This window comes from Chaetodon trifascialis, chromosome 2 (assembly GCF_039877785.1).
Source record: "Chaetodon trifascialis isolate fChaTrf1 chromosome 2, fChaTrf1.hap1, whole genome shotgun sequence".
Lineage (NCBI taxonomy): Eukaryota > Metazoa > Chordata > Actinopteri > Chaetodontiformes > Chaetodontidae > Chaetodon > Chaetodon trifascialis.
The window spans coordinates 25,912,370-25,934,992 of NC_092057.1; the positions used below are offsets into that span (position 1 = coordinate 25,912,370).

Consider the following 22,623-nt stretch of genomic DNA (forward strand, 5'->3'; position numbering starts at 1 on the left):
CATCTAGATGCTTTATTATATTTACTGTCTCATCTTGAACTTGACTTTTTTCCTCCTACCTTGTTTCTTTTGAAGTGACAGACAAACTGAGAGGCATTATGGACAGTTAGAGAAATACCATGACAGAAGATAGCAGACACAAATAAGAATGTAGGGAGCCACTGAAAATCAAGAAAAGTCCTGCTTTCAAATGAGTAGATTGATACCAATCTTATATCTGTGCAGTAAATATGAAGGTAAAGCCAGGAGATGATTAGCTTAGCTTAGCATGAAGACTGGAATCAGGCTGAAACAGCTAGCATGGCGAATAAGTGAATAAGAGTCTTTGCCAAAATAATAAGCTATTTCTTTAAAAGCTGATTTAAAACTGCCTGAGATATATTAAAATAAACACTTATATATCAAAAATGCCATGTGAGTGTCTATCAAAAAATGCTTTCCTCTAAACCCTGGCAGCCAATCAGCCTTTAGTTCCATTCCAATTCTCACATTAGAAACAACAGGTTATCAGAAACTATATTAACAGATATTATCGCAAGGACTTTATCAACATACAAATAAATACGTATAAAACAAATAAATGGTGTAAGTTTGGTGAGTTCAACAATTGGTCCGACAGAAGGCATTGTGTTGATTCCTATGTACTAAACAGCAGCAATATACTCCAGGATATCTGTAGCACTCTTTAACCAGGAGTGATAGACAGGAAAATGTCAGAGAGAATAGCATCGTATAAGGAAACTGACATCCCTGAAACACCTGCTGTCAGAGCTGTGTAACACTGACTGGCTGTCTAACACCCTGAAATATGACATGAAGGGCCAGGCTAATGCTGAAAGTCTGTCTGTCTCAGTCTGTCAGAGTCTCTCAGAGTCCTGAGGGAATTCACAACTTGCTGCTCAAACGCATCCATCAAATACCGGGAGTACTTTCAGTCAATCATCACATCAGCTCTCACGACTCATCTTCATCCCTCGTATGTCACTGTGCAACTTCTTCACTTATTATCAGTGATTAAGTCGATTCATCCATACCCAGTCATCACCCAAATATTTTGTGATTGACATTTCATTGCTCTTAACTGTAACATACGACCTGCTCGATGCTCTCTTCACTTAGCAGGTAATGATACATCTATTACTCCTGTCAGAAACCCACACATTTTGAGAAAAGGAGGGTCTGTTCTTCTTCTTACCTACAAGATCCCACTCCCCGTTGGGTATGTAGGTAGAGATGTCAACATCCATCATCTGGAGGTCCAGCAGCCAGCCGTTGTGGGTCCAGGAGCCAAACTTCAGGTCACACTTCTGCACATCAAATGGGAACCACCGTACATCGATGTAGCAGGTACTCTTCAGGATGCCTGGAGAGACGTGTTGGGAAAAGCTACTTTTTGCACTGAACACTTTCAATAGTTTTTGGCAACACATTTTGAAAATGGCCCCTCAAAACATGATGACATGGATGGTCTGTTGTCTTGTCAGTCATTTTTGTATTGATCATGTAACAATGAAGTGTTACACATGATAACATGATCAATGTCATTTTTGACAAAGCTAAAACCTGCAAATCACCAAAACCATGGAAAAGGTGGAAGTTTCAGTTTGCGAGTCAGGAATGAGGATGATGATGATGATAATGATCATGTTAATGATGTTTCTACAGACATTGATGATCTCAACAATTGTAATGTGAAACGACGCCAATGATGGTGAGGACACTGTAAGAACAACCGTCAGTAATAGAAGACAGTGATAAAATAGAGTTGACGAATGAAATTGAAAATTAGCTATTGGTGAAATATAATATGTAACTTAGTGAATGTCTCACCTGGTGGGATGTACTGGCAGGATCCTGAAGCATTCACTAACACATTTGTATGGAACGTTGCATCAAACCTCTCATCAGCGCTGCAAGGACAGAAGAGCGAATCATGCTAAAACAATATTCATAACAATAGTCCCCAAACAAGGGGATTGCTCCTCTCAAAGAAGACTTCTAGAGAAAAGGCCAGAAAGGGAAATAAAAGCAGCAAATGTTACGAAGTTCACTAAGAGTTTAGTACGAAAGTACAGACAGATACAAAGAGAAGCGAGAATGAAGGTGACAGAGAGGTAGAGACAAGGGGGATTAGTACAGACCCAGACAGACGGTGTTTAATTTTACTGATCATCTTCAACAAACATGCCTGTCCGGCATCATGACGTCCTTCAAACAGACAGGGATTATGTCCACTCCAAAAACAAACTACAGACTCATCAGAAAATTACTCATTTCACAAAAGAGCAAAAAATTATCCCTGGAACACCACCACCCCAGACCGGTCGCCAGCCGATTGCAGCCGGTTGCCCTGCAATCGGCTGGTGACCGGTTCGGGGTGTACCCCGCCTCTCGCCCGTGGAAGCTGGGATAGGCTCCAGCCCCCCCGCAACCCCGAAAGGGATAGGCGGTATAGAAAATGGATGGATGGTTTTAGTTCAATTACAGCCTTACAGATGTTCTAGCATGACAGACACAAACAAACAAATGGTCATATCAGACTAAAAACATAACCTCCTTGGCAGAAGTAACAAATCAGTACAAGGCTTGGTTTGATGGTAGCATATAATGAATTTATTTATTCAAAAGTAGCATAATATTCATACACTGGTATCAATCCTGAACTGTAACTGAGTGCTCATCCAAGTCAGACAAAACAACCTGACTCATACCATCATCTATTATTTTACATTAGTACTTTTCTACCACTTACAGAATGAGACTGCAAGTGGCAGGAGAAAGTGAGGGGCATACTTAAACTCTTCCTGAAGGCTTTTTGTTGGATAGGTAGAACATAAATTTTAGCAAAGTGCACTGGGACTGTGCCCAGGAGGCATATAACAAGACAAGGCTTTATCCGATGCAAATTTATAACCGCTACATCAATAATCTAAATCTAATCACTCTTTTCACTTAGCAGAGGGTGAAAAAGCTAAGAGGTTTGGAGAATATTTTGAAACAGTAGTAATCATTCTTATCCATTGCTGAGAATAAATTAGCTAAATTAGCATTTAGCCTTGTAATGGTGTTTGGAACACATGTACCTTACATACACACTAACTTGGTATCATTAGCATTTAAAAACAGACTTGCAGTTTCTTATATTTCAAACCATCTTTCAAAATGCAGGATGTGGTTAATGTAGAAGTGAGTATTTTAAACTAAGATGGGACGAATTCAGACAGAAATATCTGGATGACATTGATTGATTATTTAAAACTCTTTTGTGAACATTATAGAAATGTGGAGACTTATACAAGACCTACACAAGTGGCCAACATGGGCATCGCAGGAGACTTCTTGACGCATAATCTTACATCTTAATCAGATCATTAAGTAAGTAGAACATGTTCCAGAAGGTCATATGCCATATGGAAAAGATAAGGGTATAATGAAAGTGTTGAATCCCAATGGAGACCTTTTGCCTGCAATGGGATTCTTCAATATTTAACCTTTTTTCTTAGATGTGAGCCACTGAATGAAAAACCAAAAGAAATGGTATCACACACATTGACATTTCATGCCTGTATAGTAAAACATTGCCACTGAGATATGTTTCTATGTATAGGAAAGAGCATTGTCCTGTCTGGATTCACATCTCAACATGTAAAGAAAGCAGCTCAACAGCGCGATGGCTTACATTATTTACATGAAAAACACAATGAAAGCAGAAAACTCAGTCCCTTTGTGTCCCAACTTCCCAAGTGTCTGTAGATGTTGAAATATTCAAAGTCATGACTAGGATGGGATGAATGGTTCCTATATTATTCATCTGAAATGGGTTTAGGATTGTTGCTGTGCTAACATGAGTGCATATAAAACATACAGCTGTCTACATTTTAGATCCTTCACCAGTCAGACTTCACAGACACACCATGTCCACACAGTTTTGAATATCGCCAATCAATCATTAGTCTTAGGCCTAAGGTGTTGTTCTACGAACAACCTTATGATCCAATAATCTGTCTGTTAGGTCCCCAGGCAGCATCCTCTTCTGAATCCCACCCAGAGACTCCAAGATCAGATACCTTGAACTGCTGTTTGCTGCAAAGGAATAAACAGTCAGAGCCTTCCTCTCCAAACATGTACTCATAGAGACGACCTTCCTGTTACTCCCTGAGAAGACTCCAGCATAGCAGCACTCAAGACAGACGCTTGTGACCTTTGGTATCTCTCTGCCTCCTGCAATGCCTTGTCCCCATCAGAGAGCTGATATTACACATGCCCACAGACAGTTTAGAGAGGGGTCAGCACACCAGGGACCTCACCTTCACCTGCTGCTTGACTGACAGAGCACCAGACCTCTACACCAAACTTAACATGGTACACCTGCAAGCTCTCCTCCCAGGCATGGCTCAAGCTGTGCACCCCAGGCAAGGTAGGTTGATCTCGTTCATACTGTAGTTGAAAGAACGAGATGACTTTAAAAATTCCCAAATGATGCACTAATGCTACTGTTAGCTTAAAAAGTCAATGCATCCATGAAGCCCAATCTCACAAAAACACACAATTGATTTACTCCTTATTGGTTGAGGGGTCCAACACAGTTATTTTTGTCTTATTTCCACTTTTTTATTTCCCTGCTGAAGTCTTGCCTCTGAAATGACCTGATTTCCAGATGCTGATCAGTAAAAGCTCATCTTATCTCATATATGTAATCTCTTTTCTTGCTTGCTTCCATGCTTCATAAAAATAGAAATGAATGATTTTGCTCATGGTTTATACTGCATGCATAAGGAACGTCAGCTTCAATCTGGTTCTGTGTCAGGACTATATTGTCGTTATCGTTAGTGATCGCTGATCCCCACTGTAAGCTGCTTAATGTTCTGTATCATCCCTATTAGATATCCAAACCTCTCCCTTGTCCTTCTCAGTCTCATGCACGCACATGCACACACGCACACACACACACGCACACACACACACACACACACACACACACACACACACACACACACACACACACACACACACACACACGTGCAGCGGCCCTCAAAAGAATCCTCAATCACCTTGAAAGCAGAACTGAAAAGCCAGTGCCATCAATCAACTTCAGCTCTGCCTTGTATCATGTTGTCTTTCCCCCATTACAAGAACGATTCTTTAAGTGTGTGTGGGTGTAAGTGTGTGGGTATATGCCCAGGAGAAAGCATTTGAGACATGAAGGATTGATGCATTGAAAACATCTTATTCCCCTCTTAAATACCGTCTCTTGGAGCTTGACAGTTTAATAATGGTCAACAACCACACAAACCTTCTCCAGCGGTGTCTTTTACTGTCAGCAACACTATAAAAAAGGTGTTTTACTCACAAAAGCAAGAGCACCAATCAAATGCTGCTTTGTTATTTCCTCAAGTGGTATTCCCCTGCACATTAATATAACTGATGTTTAGTAACAGAGGTCCTCATTCGGGTAAAGCATTCCATCTCTTTGCTTGCTGTGTGTGTGTGTGTGTGTGTGTGTGTGTGTGTGTGTGTGTGTGTGTCACAGCTGTTTAGAAAGAGGAGAAATGTTCTGGATGTTCTTTGTTTACCATGTGGGCAGCTGTCTGTAATGTCTAAGGGCAGCTTGTGTTTGTGGACAAAATCGGTGCCACACACAATCTTTTCATTTGCACAAAAGCCTGAAACACAATGGACACTGGAAAATGATCAAGTTACTCCAAGAAAGAGTCATTTTCTAAAACTGAGCAGGCCTCAACCACATTGTGAATCAATCTCAGAGACACCTAGCAACAATCCAAACAGCAGAATGCCAGAACGACTGAACAGGTTGAATAGAAAAGAGTTTCAGTCAGACTGACAGATGAATCAAAAGAACCAATGAGCAGTTCAAGACACAGATTTCTGTCTCTCTAACCATGAAAGTCCCATTCTTTAACAAAGGTATGAAAAGAAACAAGCTCAGCCAGATCAGTGTTTCCACTAACACCTGTAGAGTTTGATATGAGATTAAACCATCTTTACAAACCAATTTAATTACACAATGATGGCAAAATGAAGCATGAAAAGAACTAAGATATTGCATGCAAATAAAGGTACATTACAAAAATGTAATACATTACACTGCATTCTGTCTATTCTTGTCAAGGTGGACGCACTAATTATATTTCCTCATAATTTTTCCTACTGCCCATTGCACGCAACAGATGCAAAGCCCCCTGGGAGTAAAGGTTTATGTCCACCCAGAGGGAATCTGCTCAATCATCTCATTAAATGAGGCTGTGAGAGGGAAATTTCACCTGGGGAATATGTCTTTCCACTCTGTTATTGGTAAACAAAGCCCAGACAATCTAGAGTAACTGTCGATGTACTTATTACAGAAAACAAGCTGGTAATAATAGAGAAACAATTTCCCCTCTGGGATTAATAAAGGATTTCTGATTCTGATTCTGATTCTGAAAGAAGGGGGGCAACAGAATGAATAGATGAAAATAAGGGCAATATGCAAAATAGAATGAAATAGCCAGAGCAGTGACAGATTAACCACTGTGCCCATCATGCCAGTGGCCAGTAGCCACTGATATAATTACCAGCAAAAGTGAGGTTTCATCATTTTAGCTGCCTTTCTGTCATCACTCCTTCCTTATTATCAATGCACTTTATTAAATAACCACTCTGATTCATAAGAATAAAACTACACCATGAGGATGATTTTAAATGCAGTTTGGTGAAATAATAAATCACTCTGTCAGTATAAAAATGGAGGGATTTTGAGGGAGTAGACATTAAATGTGAACAGTAGAATAACTTTGAAAAGTATTATACCAATATGGATGTGACTTTCTGAAGTATTTGAAATCTCTAGCATTAGTTCAGAAAGAACAGTCAGGCTCTCAGTAGCTGACTGGTATTACTATTGGTATTTCCATTTATGCATCGTCATCAGCGTCTCCGACACGAGCTGCAGGACTATCACCTGATTAACAATGTCCTAATAATAATAATAATAATATATAATAATAATAACCTGACGCTTCTCACTTTTACTTTGCTGATTACCCTCAAAAGTAAAAACTGCATAAAATGGAATACTCATTAAGTACAAGTACCAAGTGTGTACTTTGGTGCCGCAACTCCATCCACCACCTGAACCAACTCCTTAGGTGCTATATTTTTGATATTGTTGATTTTACGATAGTTTTATGTTCATTTATGTTTCTTAAGGGGGCATTAGTTCTTTCAGCAGAATCCTCATTAAACTTCATATTCATTATGAGCTCCCTCAAGGTGGAGATTCCTTTTTTCCCCAAATCTAACCGTATAGGCATTTGCTATGAATGGTTTGTCCCTTGACTTGAATTGCATCTTTATTGCTCTTGCTCCTAAGAGGGTTATTTGCCTGAGGGCTGTAACAGCAAAGGACATCAATACTCCAGCTGAGAATCCCTGGATGTGTAAGGCCCAATATGCTATTGAGAGATGTGCTGTAGCTTCAGATGTACAAAAGCAGATTTAAGCAGTAAACTCTTACAATCAACTCACAAGTAGCTGTTAAAGAATGCACCAATCTGGGTGTTGTATTAAGTGAGGAATGAAAGGTTGAGAGTATATCCTACCTGTTGTAGAGGAGGATATCTGGCACCCAGACCAGATTGGAAGGGAAGCGAAGGTTCTGGACCCCAGGGTAGCTCTCTGGGTTCCATGAAAGGTAAATGTCTGTCCAATACTGAAACAAGCAACAGACAGAGTAAAGGAGTGGATGTAAAAAGCAGAGGAGGTGAGGACATAAAAGTGACAACAAAACACATGATAATAACAGTTAAGTGAGCAAATGGCAGTATGGGCAAAGAAAAATAACTGAGGTTGAACTAAAATGAGACAAATGCCACATTTAAGGCTCTTTACTGTAATCTGCTTTTGGTTTATATCCCAGCCAGGCGAGCCAAGTTATTATTTTTGTTGTTGTTGATACCTTGTTTGGCAAGGTATCAAATTAGCAATGTTCACAGCTCTGACAGCAACACACATTTCACAGCTTTAGTGGTGTTGATACAATGCCACGCAACCTGCATGTATCATCTGTGCGTCATTGCATCTTTCCTAAAATAGAAAACACATCGTGGTTCACAACAGCTATGGAAAACTTAAGTGCATCATAACTTTCTTCCGAATTACGATCAACCATAAACGATTAGAAGTCAAACACTGTCCCTTTACTCGGGCTAATATTCCAACAACTTTTGGCTCCTCCACTTCGTCCCCGTCTCTGATCATGGAGCCTGACAGTGAAACCTTGCCAAGCCAACAGTTGCTGGCACTGACTCCTGCACTCCTATTTGAGCCTGTCTCTATTCAGCAAGCAGCTAACTGATCACGACATCAAAGCGTTCAGAAGCACTAAGAGTGAGTGTGTGTTGTGTGCTTCCTCTGTGCCTCCTTTCATGGCTTACAATACGTAGCAACATGAGCTGTGAAATGGTACACATGTTACATATTAGTGTGTGTTTCAGCATGTAAGCACACTCATTTGTGTTTGTTGCTGTTGCGTCCTTCTATGGGTGTGTGTGTGTAGGTATGTGTGTGTGTGCCTAGTATATATATATATATATATATATATATAGAAGTCACATATAGATGGAGGCACTCAGATGTTGTCACCATAGGGGACATTTTCTATGGAGCAAACACAGTCCCATTACTAATGTGCCCACAGTACACCGGGCACATCTGTTTATGCCTCTATGTACGTGAGTGTGTGTCTGTGTGCATGCATATTTGCACACGGATACTGTGCAATGTGTATTGTATTTGCATGAATGTGCTCTTGGAACTAATGTATGTGTCTGTTCTCAAGCAAATCTATCTGTGCACATGTGCCTCTGTCCATATAAGTGACATCTAAAATCAACTCAGAATCCCATACAGAAAGTGTCTGACTTGAACCTTTCCCTCACCACTAAGAGATGCGATCCATCTAAAGCGCTGACATATGTCTCCACTCACGCAGCTAATGACTTAATCACTACACTTGTCATCTGTGGGCCTGGGCAGTTTGGTGCCAGAGTCTTCTTTTCATGTTCGTTGGCTTGGAAAGCACAACTAACAGCCAACAGTACAAATTACAGCTCAGTAACTTTGTAGTCTGTCAGGAACAGATGAAGAGGACACTCGGCTACGTAAGGTAACAGCTGTCTAAGAATAGGTTTTGGAGTTACATAACAGAAATTTAAGAAAGCGTCACTAATTTGAGACAACTAGGTTCTTATTAAGAGAGTGTGAAATTTATTCTTTGAATGCAAGACTGAGGATGATACGTTTTATGGTGTTGGATGAAAACATGCAGGATGTATATTCAACATCCAATAAAAATATCAGCTGAAAACGTTGCGAGATGGATAAATATTTATCACTGATTGATTTGTGTTATTTGTGATGACCTTCTGTACATCTCTTCTATGTGCACGTAGCCTCCTTCCATTACAGCCCCCTTAGTGAGAGCAGTCATTGTACAACTACAAAAGCCAGAACTGGTTAATAAATTGTGCATAATGTATTTGTTATAGCTACAGATTGTTCTATTTGTCCATGTAGCATCATGTAAATTCTATTTAAAAAAAATACAACACTTGTATTTAGGTCACCTCTGGATTTAAGCCATGTTTTTGGATTTCATTGCCCTGGTTTTGAGATATCTGTCTGAGATTTCTGCCTTCACCCCAAAACAATGGAGGTGAATAGGATTTTATTTGTGGTGCTCGCAGCAATGAAATGTATTTAAAATTTTCAGTAACAGTAACATGTCTATCCAGAAATAGTGTCTGGTTTCTCTGGATAATCCACAGACCTCACTGAGAACAGGGACTATTTCTTTGGTGGAAAGCAGTTCTGGTGAGAAGCGTTGGTTTGTGGATTATCAGGATTCACAGCACCACGGCTCCTGGGAAGACACATTACTGATTATTGTTTGAAGTGTTTCAGAGTGATGAGCGCCACAAACACAATTCCATTCACCTACAATGTATTCAGATGGAGACAAATTCCTGCTAAAATGTAGATGAAACAGTTTTTTGGTCATTTGGGTGAACTGACCCTTTAAAGGGCACTCCTGGGCATGGAGAGGACACTGAAGTAACACCAAGTTCTTAGAAAACTTAAGCTCATTACAATTCTCACAGTTAAAAACCACATAAAATCCAATCCATTCGGATGTGGGACATTCATTGCCTGATAAACCTGTAATCCTAAAATCCTCCACAATGCAGCAGAGGTGAACCTGCCCCTTCTCTGTGCGACTGTCTGCAAGCTAGTTAATGTACTTCTCAAATTTCCTTCAAAATCTGCTGCATCTGCAAAGCCCCTTTAAGCCATTACACCAAAGTGGAAGCCAGTATTATAGAGGTGGCTCCCTGAATAATTGATTCATTCATAACCTGTAAGCCAGTCAGCAGCCAACTCAACCTGACTGTCAGCTGTGAAATCCTTAATGGGCTGTTCTGACTGTGGCTGCTGTGATAATGAGGCTGTTACCTGACTGGCTTCATGTAACATTTGCCTGAGCATTGTGATGCATATTTCTTGTACCATTAGCCTAACTCATTTTCAGCTTTCCATGATGGAATAGCTGTGCAACAGCTGAGCTAAGTAGCTTAGTCTCCACATGCTCACATGGCGGTACAGATGCTGTTAGTTCTCTAAACCCGTCCCCTGATCATAGTTCAGAAACTGGAATTTGGCACGGCAGCCCTGTCAGGCTTTCTCCTCACACTGAAGCACTGTGTGGGGCTGTTGTCACAACAATACTCTGCATTGAAGGAGTTTGGAAGGTTACCTTTCTAAACCAAAAACACAAAAGCCATTTAAGGAATGAAATGAAAAATGTGCTTATCTGTTCCAACATAAGCTGTAATCACAGGCTAATCTCTGTTAATTCTGAGACCAAGAGTTTGCACATCATTAACGAGCTGCAGTAACAGGTTATGTTAACAAAAAGCCCCAGCAAAACTGATGGTTTCCAGGTAGAAATGAGAAGCCTGCTTATCTGTTTTGGTGTGATTTGGAGACTAAAAAGATGTGTTGTGGCTCAAGAAAGGCTGATGCACTATAATCTAATTTAATGTAATGGCATCAGCTGAGAATAACTTCACCTCAACAATGCTGTATTAAGCCAATGTAAATGATAAAGACTAAAAAAACAAAAGAAAGTAACCCAATGTGATGCTGAGAAATGTCTTGAGAGGTCTTTGAAAAACTTGATTAAATGGCTTAATAAGATATTTTTATCCTCATCCTCCCGTGACATACTCTAATGCTGACAATAAATATCACATCATGCTATTATTAAATATCATGAAAGAAAAAAACTTTTGGGGGGTCACAGAAACGGTTCCTGTTCAAAATAAAGGTTATTGGGTGCTGCTCAAATCATACCTGACTCTGTGCCTTCAAAAGCAGTTAGATGTGAGCCCACAGGACAAAAACAACACACACACACACACACACACACACACACACACACACACACACACACACACACACACACACACACACACACACCCACCCTCCATCAATATACCAAATGACAATTATCGCACAGTGATCACACAAAAAGTGCTTGGAGAGGAGACGTACCAGCTGCAGCCAGGCATTTGTGATCAACACTTGGTTCTTTTCATCCTTGAGGGGAACAGGAGGAGACAGAGAGAGTAATCAGCAGCAAGTAGACATGACGGCAGACAGTGAATCAAATTATTCTGCAGGGCGAGAGCAAATAAAAATATAAATTCTGCATGTCTGGTGAACATGAGGGGAGATTATGAGACAGATCGGCAATGAAGTCAAACTGCAGCCCTGATGACGCAGAGCTGGAGCGCTGACTGAATGACAATGATGCACTCCAGCCTTTTTCCTCTTTTATGAGATTTTCGTAATGCAACAGAAGTCGCGTTTTGTGATGAACAATGCTGAGATCACAAATAAGGAAATGAAAAAAAAAAAATAGGACAATTTGCACAGGAAATTAGACTGCAGAAAGGACGCAGCTCTTCAACAAAGAGATGACTTTACAGCAGTTTCCACCCACGTCATGAAAACAGAAAGACACAGACTCAGCAGCTCCAGCTGCAGTTTATGATATTTCACAGGGGTCAGATCATGGTCAAATGGTCAGAGAGAGAAAAAGAAGGGTGGAGAGAGGTTAAGTTAGCTTGACAGAGAGAGAGAAGCAGAACGGAGAGAGGCTGGGATAATTCATGAGACAGCTGAAAGAAAAGGAGAGGTTGGAGGGACATGAAGCAAAAAAACCCCAAACAAAACCTGAGGACTTGTTTAGAGTTGGTCTCACAGAATCCTACATGACAGCGACGAGTTTTACTCCTAGTTACACACTGGTACGCTGTGTGACTGACTTATTAGCTCCATCTCAGCCTGAAGAAAAGTGCTCGACAGTGGTAGCTGGTCACAGCAGTGTCCCCTCTTCTGTTTCTTCATGGATTCTTCCCTTTTTGCTTCTTAGAATCTCTTAAATGATGTCTCACCTTATCTTCTACCCATGCCTGAAACCGTGGCGCTAGCTCAACCCTTGAAAAACTTTCCCTTTAATGTCACTGTGGTAAAACCAAATCATGAAATCAATTTGCTCACTTTATTTCTTTCTATTCCTCATCCCACCAGACCTAATCTAACGTATAGTTTTCTTTCTTATCACACACTATCATACTGCTCTCGCTTGTTTCGTCCTGCTTTTTCTTTTTTTCTCTCTCAGGAACGATTTCAGAGGTGGAACCTGAAGAAAGTAACTTGTTCTTATGTTGTGTGACAGTCACAGAGGAGAGTGCTTCGATTCGACCCTAACTGAATGACTGCTTTCACATTCCTTATTAATGCTTTTCAAAATGCTTGGCAGTAATGTAGAGTATGCACAGTTTGAAGCTAATGGGATAAAACTTGGAAAATCACCTGTATGGTACTTTTAAAGCTCTTTAAAGAGAACCAGGTGTTCTTGGTGAAGTTATTCTCAGCTGATGTCATTACATTAAATTAGATTATAGTGCATCAGCCTTTCTTAAGCCACTGCACATCTTTTTAGTCTCCATATCACACCAAAACAGATGATCTTATTTTTATCCAACCACCTCAATTTTAAAACCACATATGGAGGATTTTGTTAATTTCCAAAGAACTGATTTATAACAGCTTGCTCTAGAAATAAAGGCAGCATGAGTGGAGACTGGGAAACCATCATCAGCACGCACCCCATCTGTCAGTTTAATAGGTACACCTCGCTCAAACTAATGCAGCCTAATTCAACATTATACTGAGGTGTGTAATGTTTTTATTGCATTGGTATTTAATTATTTAATGTTAAATTGTAGTTATTCAACCAAGCCGGTACCTGTCAGAGATAAATGATCTGCTACACTTGATAAACACTGTCCATCAAGTGTAGTTAGCAGAGCTCTGTTGCCTCCAGGAAAGTAATGGTGGTTAAATATGATGAAACTGTGTTGTGTACCCCTAAGGTCCAGTGGTGGAATTTAACTAAAAGTGCCATTTTAGTTTGAGGTTTTTCTACTTGAGTATTTCCATTTCATGCTACTTTTATACTTTTATTTCACTATTTCTGAAGCAAATATTGTACTTTTTACTCCTCTACGTTTTACTACTTTACTACTTACTTTTCAGATTAAGATTTTATATTAAAAAAGCAGATGAAATAGATACATTACAAACATTACATCACTGGTTCCTAACAGTTTTGTAACCCCTCAAAAAAAGGTGACTATGTCAGCACATTATCGCTACCAGTTGTTCATCAGTGGAATGAAAGTGACTGCAGGGTGTCAATCACTCGCTTACACAATACAAACAAACAGGCACCCACTCCTGAAATTGTTTCATAGTGCTGCTGGTGGTCAGAAACTTCACAGGGTACCTTCAACTTTGATGTTTGCATGTTCGCAGGCTTGAGCTTAATGACCACATTAATATGAAACTGGATTTAGAGAACTGAGAGATCCAGCTTTCAAATCAGCTCAACTCAACATAAACTTTCATGAAGACTGGGCTTTTCGTAAACTACACACTCAAATCTGGGCTCACAACAAGTTGAACAACCACCAATATGAGCATGAATTTTGTTTGTCACGTAATTGTTAGTTAGTAAGCATCCGTTTTGAATGTGCTTGATATGACTAACGATCCCAGCAGTACAAAGAATCCTCTTGACTGTGTGATCAACTTCAAATAATGTTTAAACTCACAATTATCAACGACAGGTAAAGCAAACTTGCTGCTCTTACTTGAAGTGAAAATCGATTCTCACACAATCGCCGCTCCTCTCTCCCTTCCCCGCCTCCTCACCTCCCCCTAACTCCCTCCACACTCCAATCTTATCTCCACCTGTCCTTTCTGATATGTCCCTCTTTTAAACAGCCTCCTTTCGACACAGCTGAATTAGAACAGCCTCCCATTGTGTGCTTCACAAAGCAACATTTTTTTAGCCTTTTGGTGTGTGTGTGCATGTGCACGATCAAGCTGGCAATCGTGGAGATTTAGCTTTGTCTGTGAGGTCGCTCTGTATTCTGTGCCTGACCTCTGCTTTGTGGTGTTTTGTGGGATTTTGCTCAGATGCAATCGGCAGTATCAGCCCTGTCACACCCACTATAAACACTAATCTCCACATGAATCTGCTCTGATTGGTGTTAGACAGACTGGCAAAGGAGTGATAGACACTTACATCCAACGCAAGCTCGTTAACCCTATTTTATTGCAAGTTATCTGACATCATACAGCCAAGGTCAAAAACACGATGTCATTTATATATATATTATATTCCATTTCTGTTTCCATTTCTGGAACAATATAAATGGAGATTTACTGTAAAGCACCAATGGATTTTAATCTTTTATCCAGTTTTATCCAGCCTATCCTCATCAGAAAAACTGCTGTATATGTATATATCATCCCTGCAAGCAGGTTATTATAACCTATCCATTTATTAGGTGGGGGTTAATCGATGGGTTTTAACCATCAACCATCTGCCTCACGTTCAATGAGCGCTATTAATATACTATAACTCAAACTGCAAGAGAACAAATCAGAGTAGTTCCTAAAATGTTGAAATTTTGCTTTAAGTAAAAATAGCAAAACGCAATATAAACACAATCCATTACAAGTAAAAGCACATAAGTATTAGGAGCAAAATGGGTGGCTGTGGAGCATGTGGTTCAGAAGCTAGTGTGGGTCATCCACAAGTAAAGCAAAAAGTGCAATTTTTGTCTCTGAACTATAAAAGAGTAGATATTAAGTCCCATGAAATAGAAATACTTAAGTACCTCAAATTTGTACAAAGTTGCATTTTACCACTGAACTTTGGTTTCTTTGTAAACAACATAAGGCACATGGTGCCCTTCCCATACTGGATGGTGGCCGGTCCTGTGCTCATCTGTCAGTCTGTCTGTGCATCTGTCATTATTCATGGTGATGAACCCAGTTTGTGGACATCGACCTGCCCCAATTTCCTGGTTGGAGAGTTACGCAGGAGCAGATGGAGGAATCAAAGGCCACATTACACACACACACGTGCACAACCCGCTTTACATTATTTACAACTGCCCAGTAAGCATTAATTCACAAGGTCTTGCCAGCTTATCTATTATGCATTGAGTCAGCTAACAATGTAGTTAACAACAACGCACACATAGGAAACGCACACACATATATAAAACATATTCAACAACATTTCAACAAATTACACAACAACAATAATGTAAACACGACATGTTGTTTGTAACTTTTCACAAATCAGTAAGCTTTTAAATTAAACTGTCCTACAACTAAAGAACTAAATGGTCTCATGCCATCATGTTTGAAAAGTGCCATATGTTGTCTCTGAAGATTGTCTTGCCTCTCACCTCTGTGTCTCCAGTCTGTCATTTGCAAGCTCTCAGAATACATTAAAATGTTGTTTCGTCTGTGCTGTAGGAAACTTGCCCATATTAATAATAGAATGTGAATCCTACATTACAGCCCAGCGTTATGCTCTTACCAACATGTAGTTATCATGTGTCTCGTGACAGGGCTGGCCCAGTGATGTGACAGGGTGTCAGCTTAGATTTTTTGGATGAGTGCTTCGGCTTGAGGATTGGTGCACGAGTTGGGCAACAGGAGGAGACACAAGATGAAGCACAAGGAACAAAACATAAAATGAGACGTGACAGAAAATCTGGCCAAACCACAGAAGTGTCGATTTAAGAGCTGAGGGTTTGACATGAAAAAGAGTGGAAGGGAGGATTGTGGCCACATTGAGCTAAAAGGGGTTTCTGGGTGTGTATTTGTGTGTGTGTGTTTATGTAGGACACACAGATAAGAACAGAGAGATGTGAACAAAGTCGTTCTCTCAAGAAACCACTTGAAAGAAGAAGAAACCTTGGCATTTGGCTTGGGTTTGGGTAATGTACAGAAAATGTTTTCTGTGTATTGCTCAATTTTTTAAGAAGTATATGAGAAATGCACTTATGTGTACCCTGTAAGGCTGCCGCAGCCTGTTAGCTTAGCTTAGCATAAAGACTGGAAATGAGGGGAAACAGCTAGCCTGTCTTTGTCTAAAGGTAACAAAATCTGTCGACTATCACCAGTAACTTCCTTGAGTCTTGCTGTGGAAGTGCTGGTATGCTGATACAAGTGATGTTACAGCAGCGTCTACGTTGACCTCTTTCGGAGCTGCCATTGTTGTTTTTGAACCAACAGTCTCTTGTCTTGCCATCGTCACACATAAACTGCACCCAGCTGTAGCTGCCACGAGCAGTTTCTCATAGGATGCTGATTGGTCCAAACAATTGTGGTTATATCACACGCATAGCCTGGCAAGATGGAGTCACAACACGTGACCTCATGTTATCTCATGATCCCGTGGATCCAGCTGCCTGAGAAGGCAAACTGGTAGGTTGGTTTTGTTACTTTGGACAGGGTCACGCTGGCTCTTTCAACCTGTTTCTAGCCTTTTTGCTAAGTTAAGATAAAGCGTGGTATCAATCTTCTCATCTAACCATTGGCACAAAGGCAAAAGGAAAATAAAAGCTCTTGCCAAGACTTCTAAAGCTCACTGAGACTCACATATATCTCATTTTAATCTGTACAAAAACCAGTGTGTGCTGTGGTTTTATTATGTGCCCAACTGCCTTGGCTTGGTGCAGTGACTTCCTGGAGTCAAAAGGTGTGCTTGGACAGAAAATTAAGCAACCTTTCACCTTTCATCATTTGCTAATGTGTGTTGACTCACCCCAAACATCCAAAGTACCAATTGTACAGATGTTAGCTGGAAGCTAGCTAACAACGGATGCACTGATCATGCGAGGGACTGTGTCAGTGTTAGTTTGTGTGCCAACTCTCTGACGGAACTCACAACTCAGCAGAAACCTCCTAATGAATTTTTTGAGTTGAAAAATGTTCAACTTGCATCTCATCCATAGGCGGCGCCAAGGAGGGGCTTGCCGGTGCTTCAGCTCCCCCTAGTGGTAACATAGCACCCCCATGAAATCCAATAAAAAATCATTAAACAAAGTATGTGCTGTCAGGGGTCTCAGCTCTAAACCCAAAGCACAGAGCTTTTTTAGATCAGAGGTGCTTATTGACTATGGCACAGAATTATGACATCACTGAGGATAACTTCAATGCAGAGTTGCCTCAAGCCCGAAGTCTTCTCGAAAGAAAATCACAACAGGGACACTCCGTTAACACAACTTTGGAACTTTGAACACTCATGGCACCATACAAGGACGCATTTATGGACTTGTACAAACTCCTCTGTATATCCCTGACATTACATCTTCTTCCTGTGAACGATCTTTCTCCTGTCTCCGCCGTTTGAAAACCTATCTGAGGAGCAGTAGCAGAGATGCTCATAGCAGTAACCTTGGACTTTTGGCTATCAATATTCAATTCAATTCAATTCAATTCAATTCAATTCAATTCAATTCAATTCAATTCAATTCAATTCACTTCACTTCAATTCAATTCAATTCAATTCAATATACCATTAAAAGAGCACGAGCCCTGAACGTCAACAAGATCATCGATGCATTCGCCCTCAGCCATAACAACCATCGCATAGTCCTCCTGTGATACTGTATGTCAGATGGGAAGTGTTTTTTTTAATTTCTCATGGTGATGGGTTGCTGTTTTGATATGCTCTTTGCAAGTATGTTATCTATTGTGTTTGCATTTTGATGTTTATGTCTCTCATGGCACGGTGGTTTTAAACATTATTTGATGAGTACATATGGATGTTTCCACTTTCATGCAGTTCTGATTTGAGATAGTTACCTATTTAGTGTGTCAATAGTAATCCTGTCACACAGACCTGTTTAGGTGTGACACCGGAAGGAGACACCGGGGGAGACACACGAGAGATTGCGCTTCAGTAAAAAAATAATGTAATTGAAATCCCATTGTTTCTCGATCTGTGCATAACCTTTGGCTTTGAATTAAGTGAATGTCAGACAGTGGCATAATAATGCAGTTCTGGAATACTTGCAAAACTATATTAACGTTGTGTAGTTACTACTGTTTATGTGTGTGCTTGTGCACATACTGTATTTCTAGGAGCACCCCCAGTCAGTGTTGGAGCACACCCCTAGCACCTGCAATCAAATTTCTCTTGCGCCGCCCCTGATCTAATCACATCTCTCCATGAATCTGTATGCAGTCATGCCACTGCAACAATTGGCTTTGTATTCAGCCTGAACACACAGTAAAGGCCACAATGAATTTGCCAGACAACCATGTTTTTACTCTTCAGTCATTGCGTTAAGCTAACCTCCTAGCTCTGACTTCATATTTACCAACAGATACGAAAATCTATCTATCTCAATCTCAGCCATAGCAAATAAGGGCATTTCCCAAGGTTTTAAACTACTCTTTTCAAGGTGACACATGGAAGTAGCTGTGATCATATTGGAAACATGGTGTAAGAGGGAGAGAGAGTGAGGAGCAGCTCAGAAGGAGAAAAAGGACAAAAATGTGAGAGGGCATATCTCAACACTGAGACAGAATTTTCCTGTTGGATGAAAGAAAGGACTGAGGGCCTGTAGTGCCACCAAATGAAAAAGGATCGAGGGGAGATGCAAAGAACTCGCTCTTTCAGTTGCTTGGGTGCTGCCACTGGTGGAATAACAGTTTTAGATTCAGAGGAAGATGAAGTGCAATACCCTCAAAGTATATGAATTAGTATGCACCACTGTCAGTGTAGGTAAATCAGATGACAAAAAACAAATCCCACACATTTCTTCGCTTTTTCTGTCTGTCTCCAAACACACTCTGCACCTCGCATCACCGTGACAAACACCGGCCCACACACTCACCACGTCAATGATTTGTAGCAGTGTGAGGCCCAGTTCCACCACGATGGGTGCAGAGTCATTTTGAACGGGTCTTTCCAACCGATTGTAGTTCACCATCAGGTCGTGGTACAGCTTCCTCTGGTGCACACCGCCATCACAACCTGGAGCAGAAAGAGGGCAGACAATGTGAGTGTGAGAAATGCGAAAGGAATGAAGGATAGAGGGAGAAGAAAAGTCAGTCAGCTTGTGAGAGAGCAGAGGAGAGAGAGAGAATAACAGTTAGTATAGCTAAAGGGAAGGGGAAAGAAACGCAGGTGAGAAAGGTAGACAAAATGAAAAGATGTCACGGTAGGAGAACGAGAGACAGGAAAGCAATGGTGACAAAATAAAATTCTACTGTTTGCATCTTTGACAAAGACTCAGTCAACCCAGTACTTTAATAAAAGACACCCACAATAGTCTCCCACACGTATTAATGCCTATAATCTAATCAACAGTGTTAGAGCAATTATTTCCAACTTGATTAAGCATGATTAACTCATAATTTGCTGAATGTAATGAGCACATTGTCAGCTCAGTTAACTTTAATTGTGTTGACTGTGCTTTCATTTTGTCTCTTCTGTATTCATTAGGCCTCATCAAGAGGTTTACACTGAACAAAGAGGTATCCATCTTTAATGGGAATGAATATTGCAAAGCAGTCCCTGATACAAACATAAGCACAGCCACTTATGAAGGTAAGTGCTATCATTGTTCCTCTTTCACAAATTTGACTCAAAAAAGTTTTGCTTGTGTGACTATCTGGAGAGTCAGAAAGCAGGACAAAAAAAAATTTGACTGATGACACTTCAATCTCTCTCACTTAGCATAACCACTGAACTGTCTATCTACAATTATTCAATGAGGATGGACATTGAGCCGGATGCTATTTAAAGAGAATTTAAATCAATCTTTGTTTTCTGAATTAGATGCACAGGCATGTGTAATCAGTACTTTAAAGGTCCAGTGTGTAGGATTTAGTGGCATCCAGTGGTGAGGTTGCAGATTGCAACCAACAGAATCCCCCTCACCACACACTCTCCTTCCAAGCATGTAGGAAAATCAATAACAGTCACAAAACTCCGAGCTGCTGCTGTTGAAACACAGAGGACTCTGTGGAAGAGGACCTGTTCCCTCTGTAGACATAAAGAGCTCATTCTAATGAAAACACACTGATTCTTATTTTCAGGTGAATATACACAAATGAAAGCATACAGTACTTGAATATTACATTCCATTTCTGCCAATAGAGCCCCTCAAATCATGGACACTAGTTCTTTAATACGTTTATTCATCATTTTGGTAGAATAAATTTGTCTCCACTACATGTACTTTGCCTCATAATCAGAAATTGTCATCACAAAAACTACAGCATCAATTGTTTCAGAAAGTGAATTACCTTAAAGTGACAAAACCACCCCGTGGCTGTAGTTATTATGATGGGAGCAAAGGAGAAATTCAAGTGATGTTATTATTAATGGTCAAAGTCCACCTGGGGAGGAGGCTTGATGGAATGGGTGAAGAAAACATTGGATTTAACACGGGAGACTGTTTGTTCAATCAAACCCTAAAGCTGCAGGAGGCAACAACTGAACATACACAATGGAAAACCTTCTGGCTCTCTCGCTGCTGGTTCGTCATCACTCCACTCAGACCCACCCACTGAACCTAAGTAAAAGTTTGAACAGACGCAGAAGGATTCGGCTGCCCTGCAAAACCTCATGCCTCATAGAGCCCACTCTTTACGGCACGAGCTTCCCCACAGCTCCTCTTCTCATAGATGCCCCTCCAGCACTTAATGGCCCCATGACAGAGAGCCCCAGGCTTCAGAGGCAGCTGTGACACCGTTTGACACACACACACACACACACACACGCGCCTCTTTGCCACTCGTCGATATGAGTGCCACGGCATCGAACACAAGCCTGAAGCTCCGTGTTCACACACGTGTTTTGTACTGTACACCACTGTAGACAAATTCAAAAATCACAAGTTGCAGGATTTTCTGAGAATTTTCTGACATTGAATCAGGCTGTCATTGTTACTTTCTCCAGCACTGGCGCAGCGCTAAAAGGAAGTGTGGAGATGCCCAGGTCTGGCTATGTGAGACTAGGTTTCCACTATCTGAAAAGACGTGCATGTGCATCTGCATTTTCAAAAATGACCTGTGATTGGCCAAAGTCTCCTGTCACTGGTTAGATCTTCTAAAGCCTGAAAACAGAACCATGAGAAGGTGCACAAGTCTAGTTTTCTCTCAGATCACTTCAGTTGCAGTATGCTGAAAGACTACCATGGAATTTTTGCCCAATGATGCCAAAAATAAACTGCCTGCCACAGTTTTAACCATAGTTATATCAAATAATAAAATGACTTTTCAACAGTGACTTAACACTTTTTGATGGCACTGACCACTGATACCATCCTGCCAAAAGGGACGTCAGATCAGGAAACATTTATGTCTTTCATTCTCCAGGGCATGGACAAACAACAGGAATCAAGATACAGTAAGACTAATGATGTGACCACCTGTCATCTTCCATTTAAAGGTAGGAAGACCTCTCCCCATCTTAGTCACAGTCATGTCGATATGATTGAAGCATGATCATTTACAATCCAGCATTATAGACCCATTGTAATGCAGATATAAGTGTTTATTAATGTACTGAAAACTATAACTTCTGTGGACTCCTGTGAGTGGAGAATGGTGCATACAATGTCTGCTGTTAGACATGTGTGCCTACAGCTACATTGTAGTCTGTTGTAAATGTAATGTTATAAATGTTTCTATTCTTCTTATAAATGCTAAATGGGGGCTTAAAGTAAAGTATTTTACAAGCCTTTTACGTATTAGAAGTAGATTTTTCTAATCACAGATTGTTCCACACCCAGACACACTCTATGCTGTCTAAAATACAACTACTTTTTAAAATCGTTCTATGACCGGGGCATGAGTAGTCTGGGAGCAAATTTCCATCCAATTTATCAGAAAGCGTGCAGCTTTGGTGCCACCAGTGGCGTTCCTGAAAAAGACACTGTAACTGACAGCAATGTACAACGCAGGCACAATTTACTGAAAGCAACACATAAAAAGCAACAATCCTCATCAGGACGATCTCATTTCTCTCCAAACTATGTCTATCAGAATGATTTGAAAGATTCCCGAATCACAGAGAAACTCCAAACACAGTGGCTTTAAGTCTCACGTCGATGTTGCCACCAGCAAAAACAAAACTTCCAGACTCCCTCAGCCATCAGTGTCTCATCT

At 40.5% G+C, this 22,623-nt stretch overlaps 1 protein-coding gene across 1 annotated transcript in view; it reads right to left on the reverse strand.

Annotated features, from left to right (window-relative positions):
• The window catches only part of LOC139340254 (neuronal acetylcholine receptor subunit alpha-7-like), a 44,166-nt gene that overhangs the window by 11,601 nt on the left and 9,942 nt on the right, over window positions 1–22,623 (reverse strand). The window contains exons 2-6 of the mRNA XM_070976004.1: window positions 19,341–19,480; window positions 11,611–11,655; window positions 7,599–7,708; window positions 1,831–1,910; window positions 1,196–1,363 (exon numbers count right to left, since the gene is read on the reverse strand). Of these exons, the coding sequence (XP_070832105.1) occupies window positions 1,196–1,363; window positions 1,831–1,910; window positions 7,599–7,708; window positions 11,611–11,655; window positions 19,341–19,480 (543 nt within the window). The remainder of the gene's footprint in view (window positions 1–1,195; window positions 1,364–1,830; window positions 1,911–7,598; window positions 7,709–11,610; window positions 11,656–19,340; window positions 19,481–22,623) is intronic.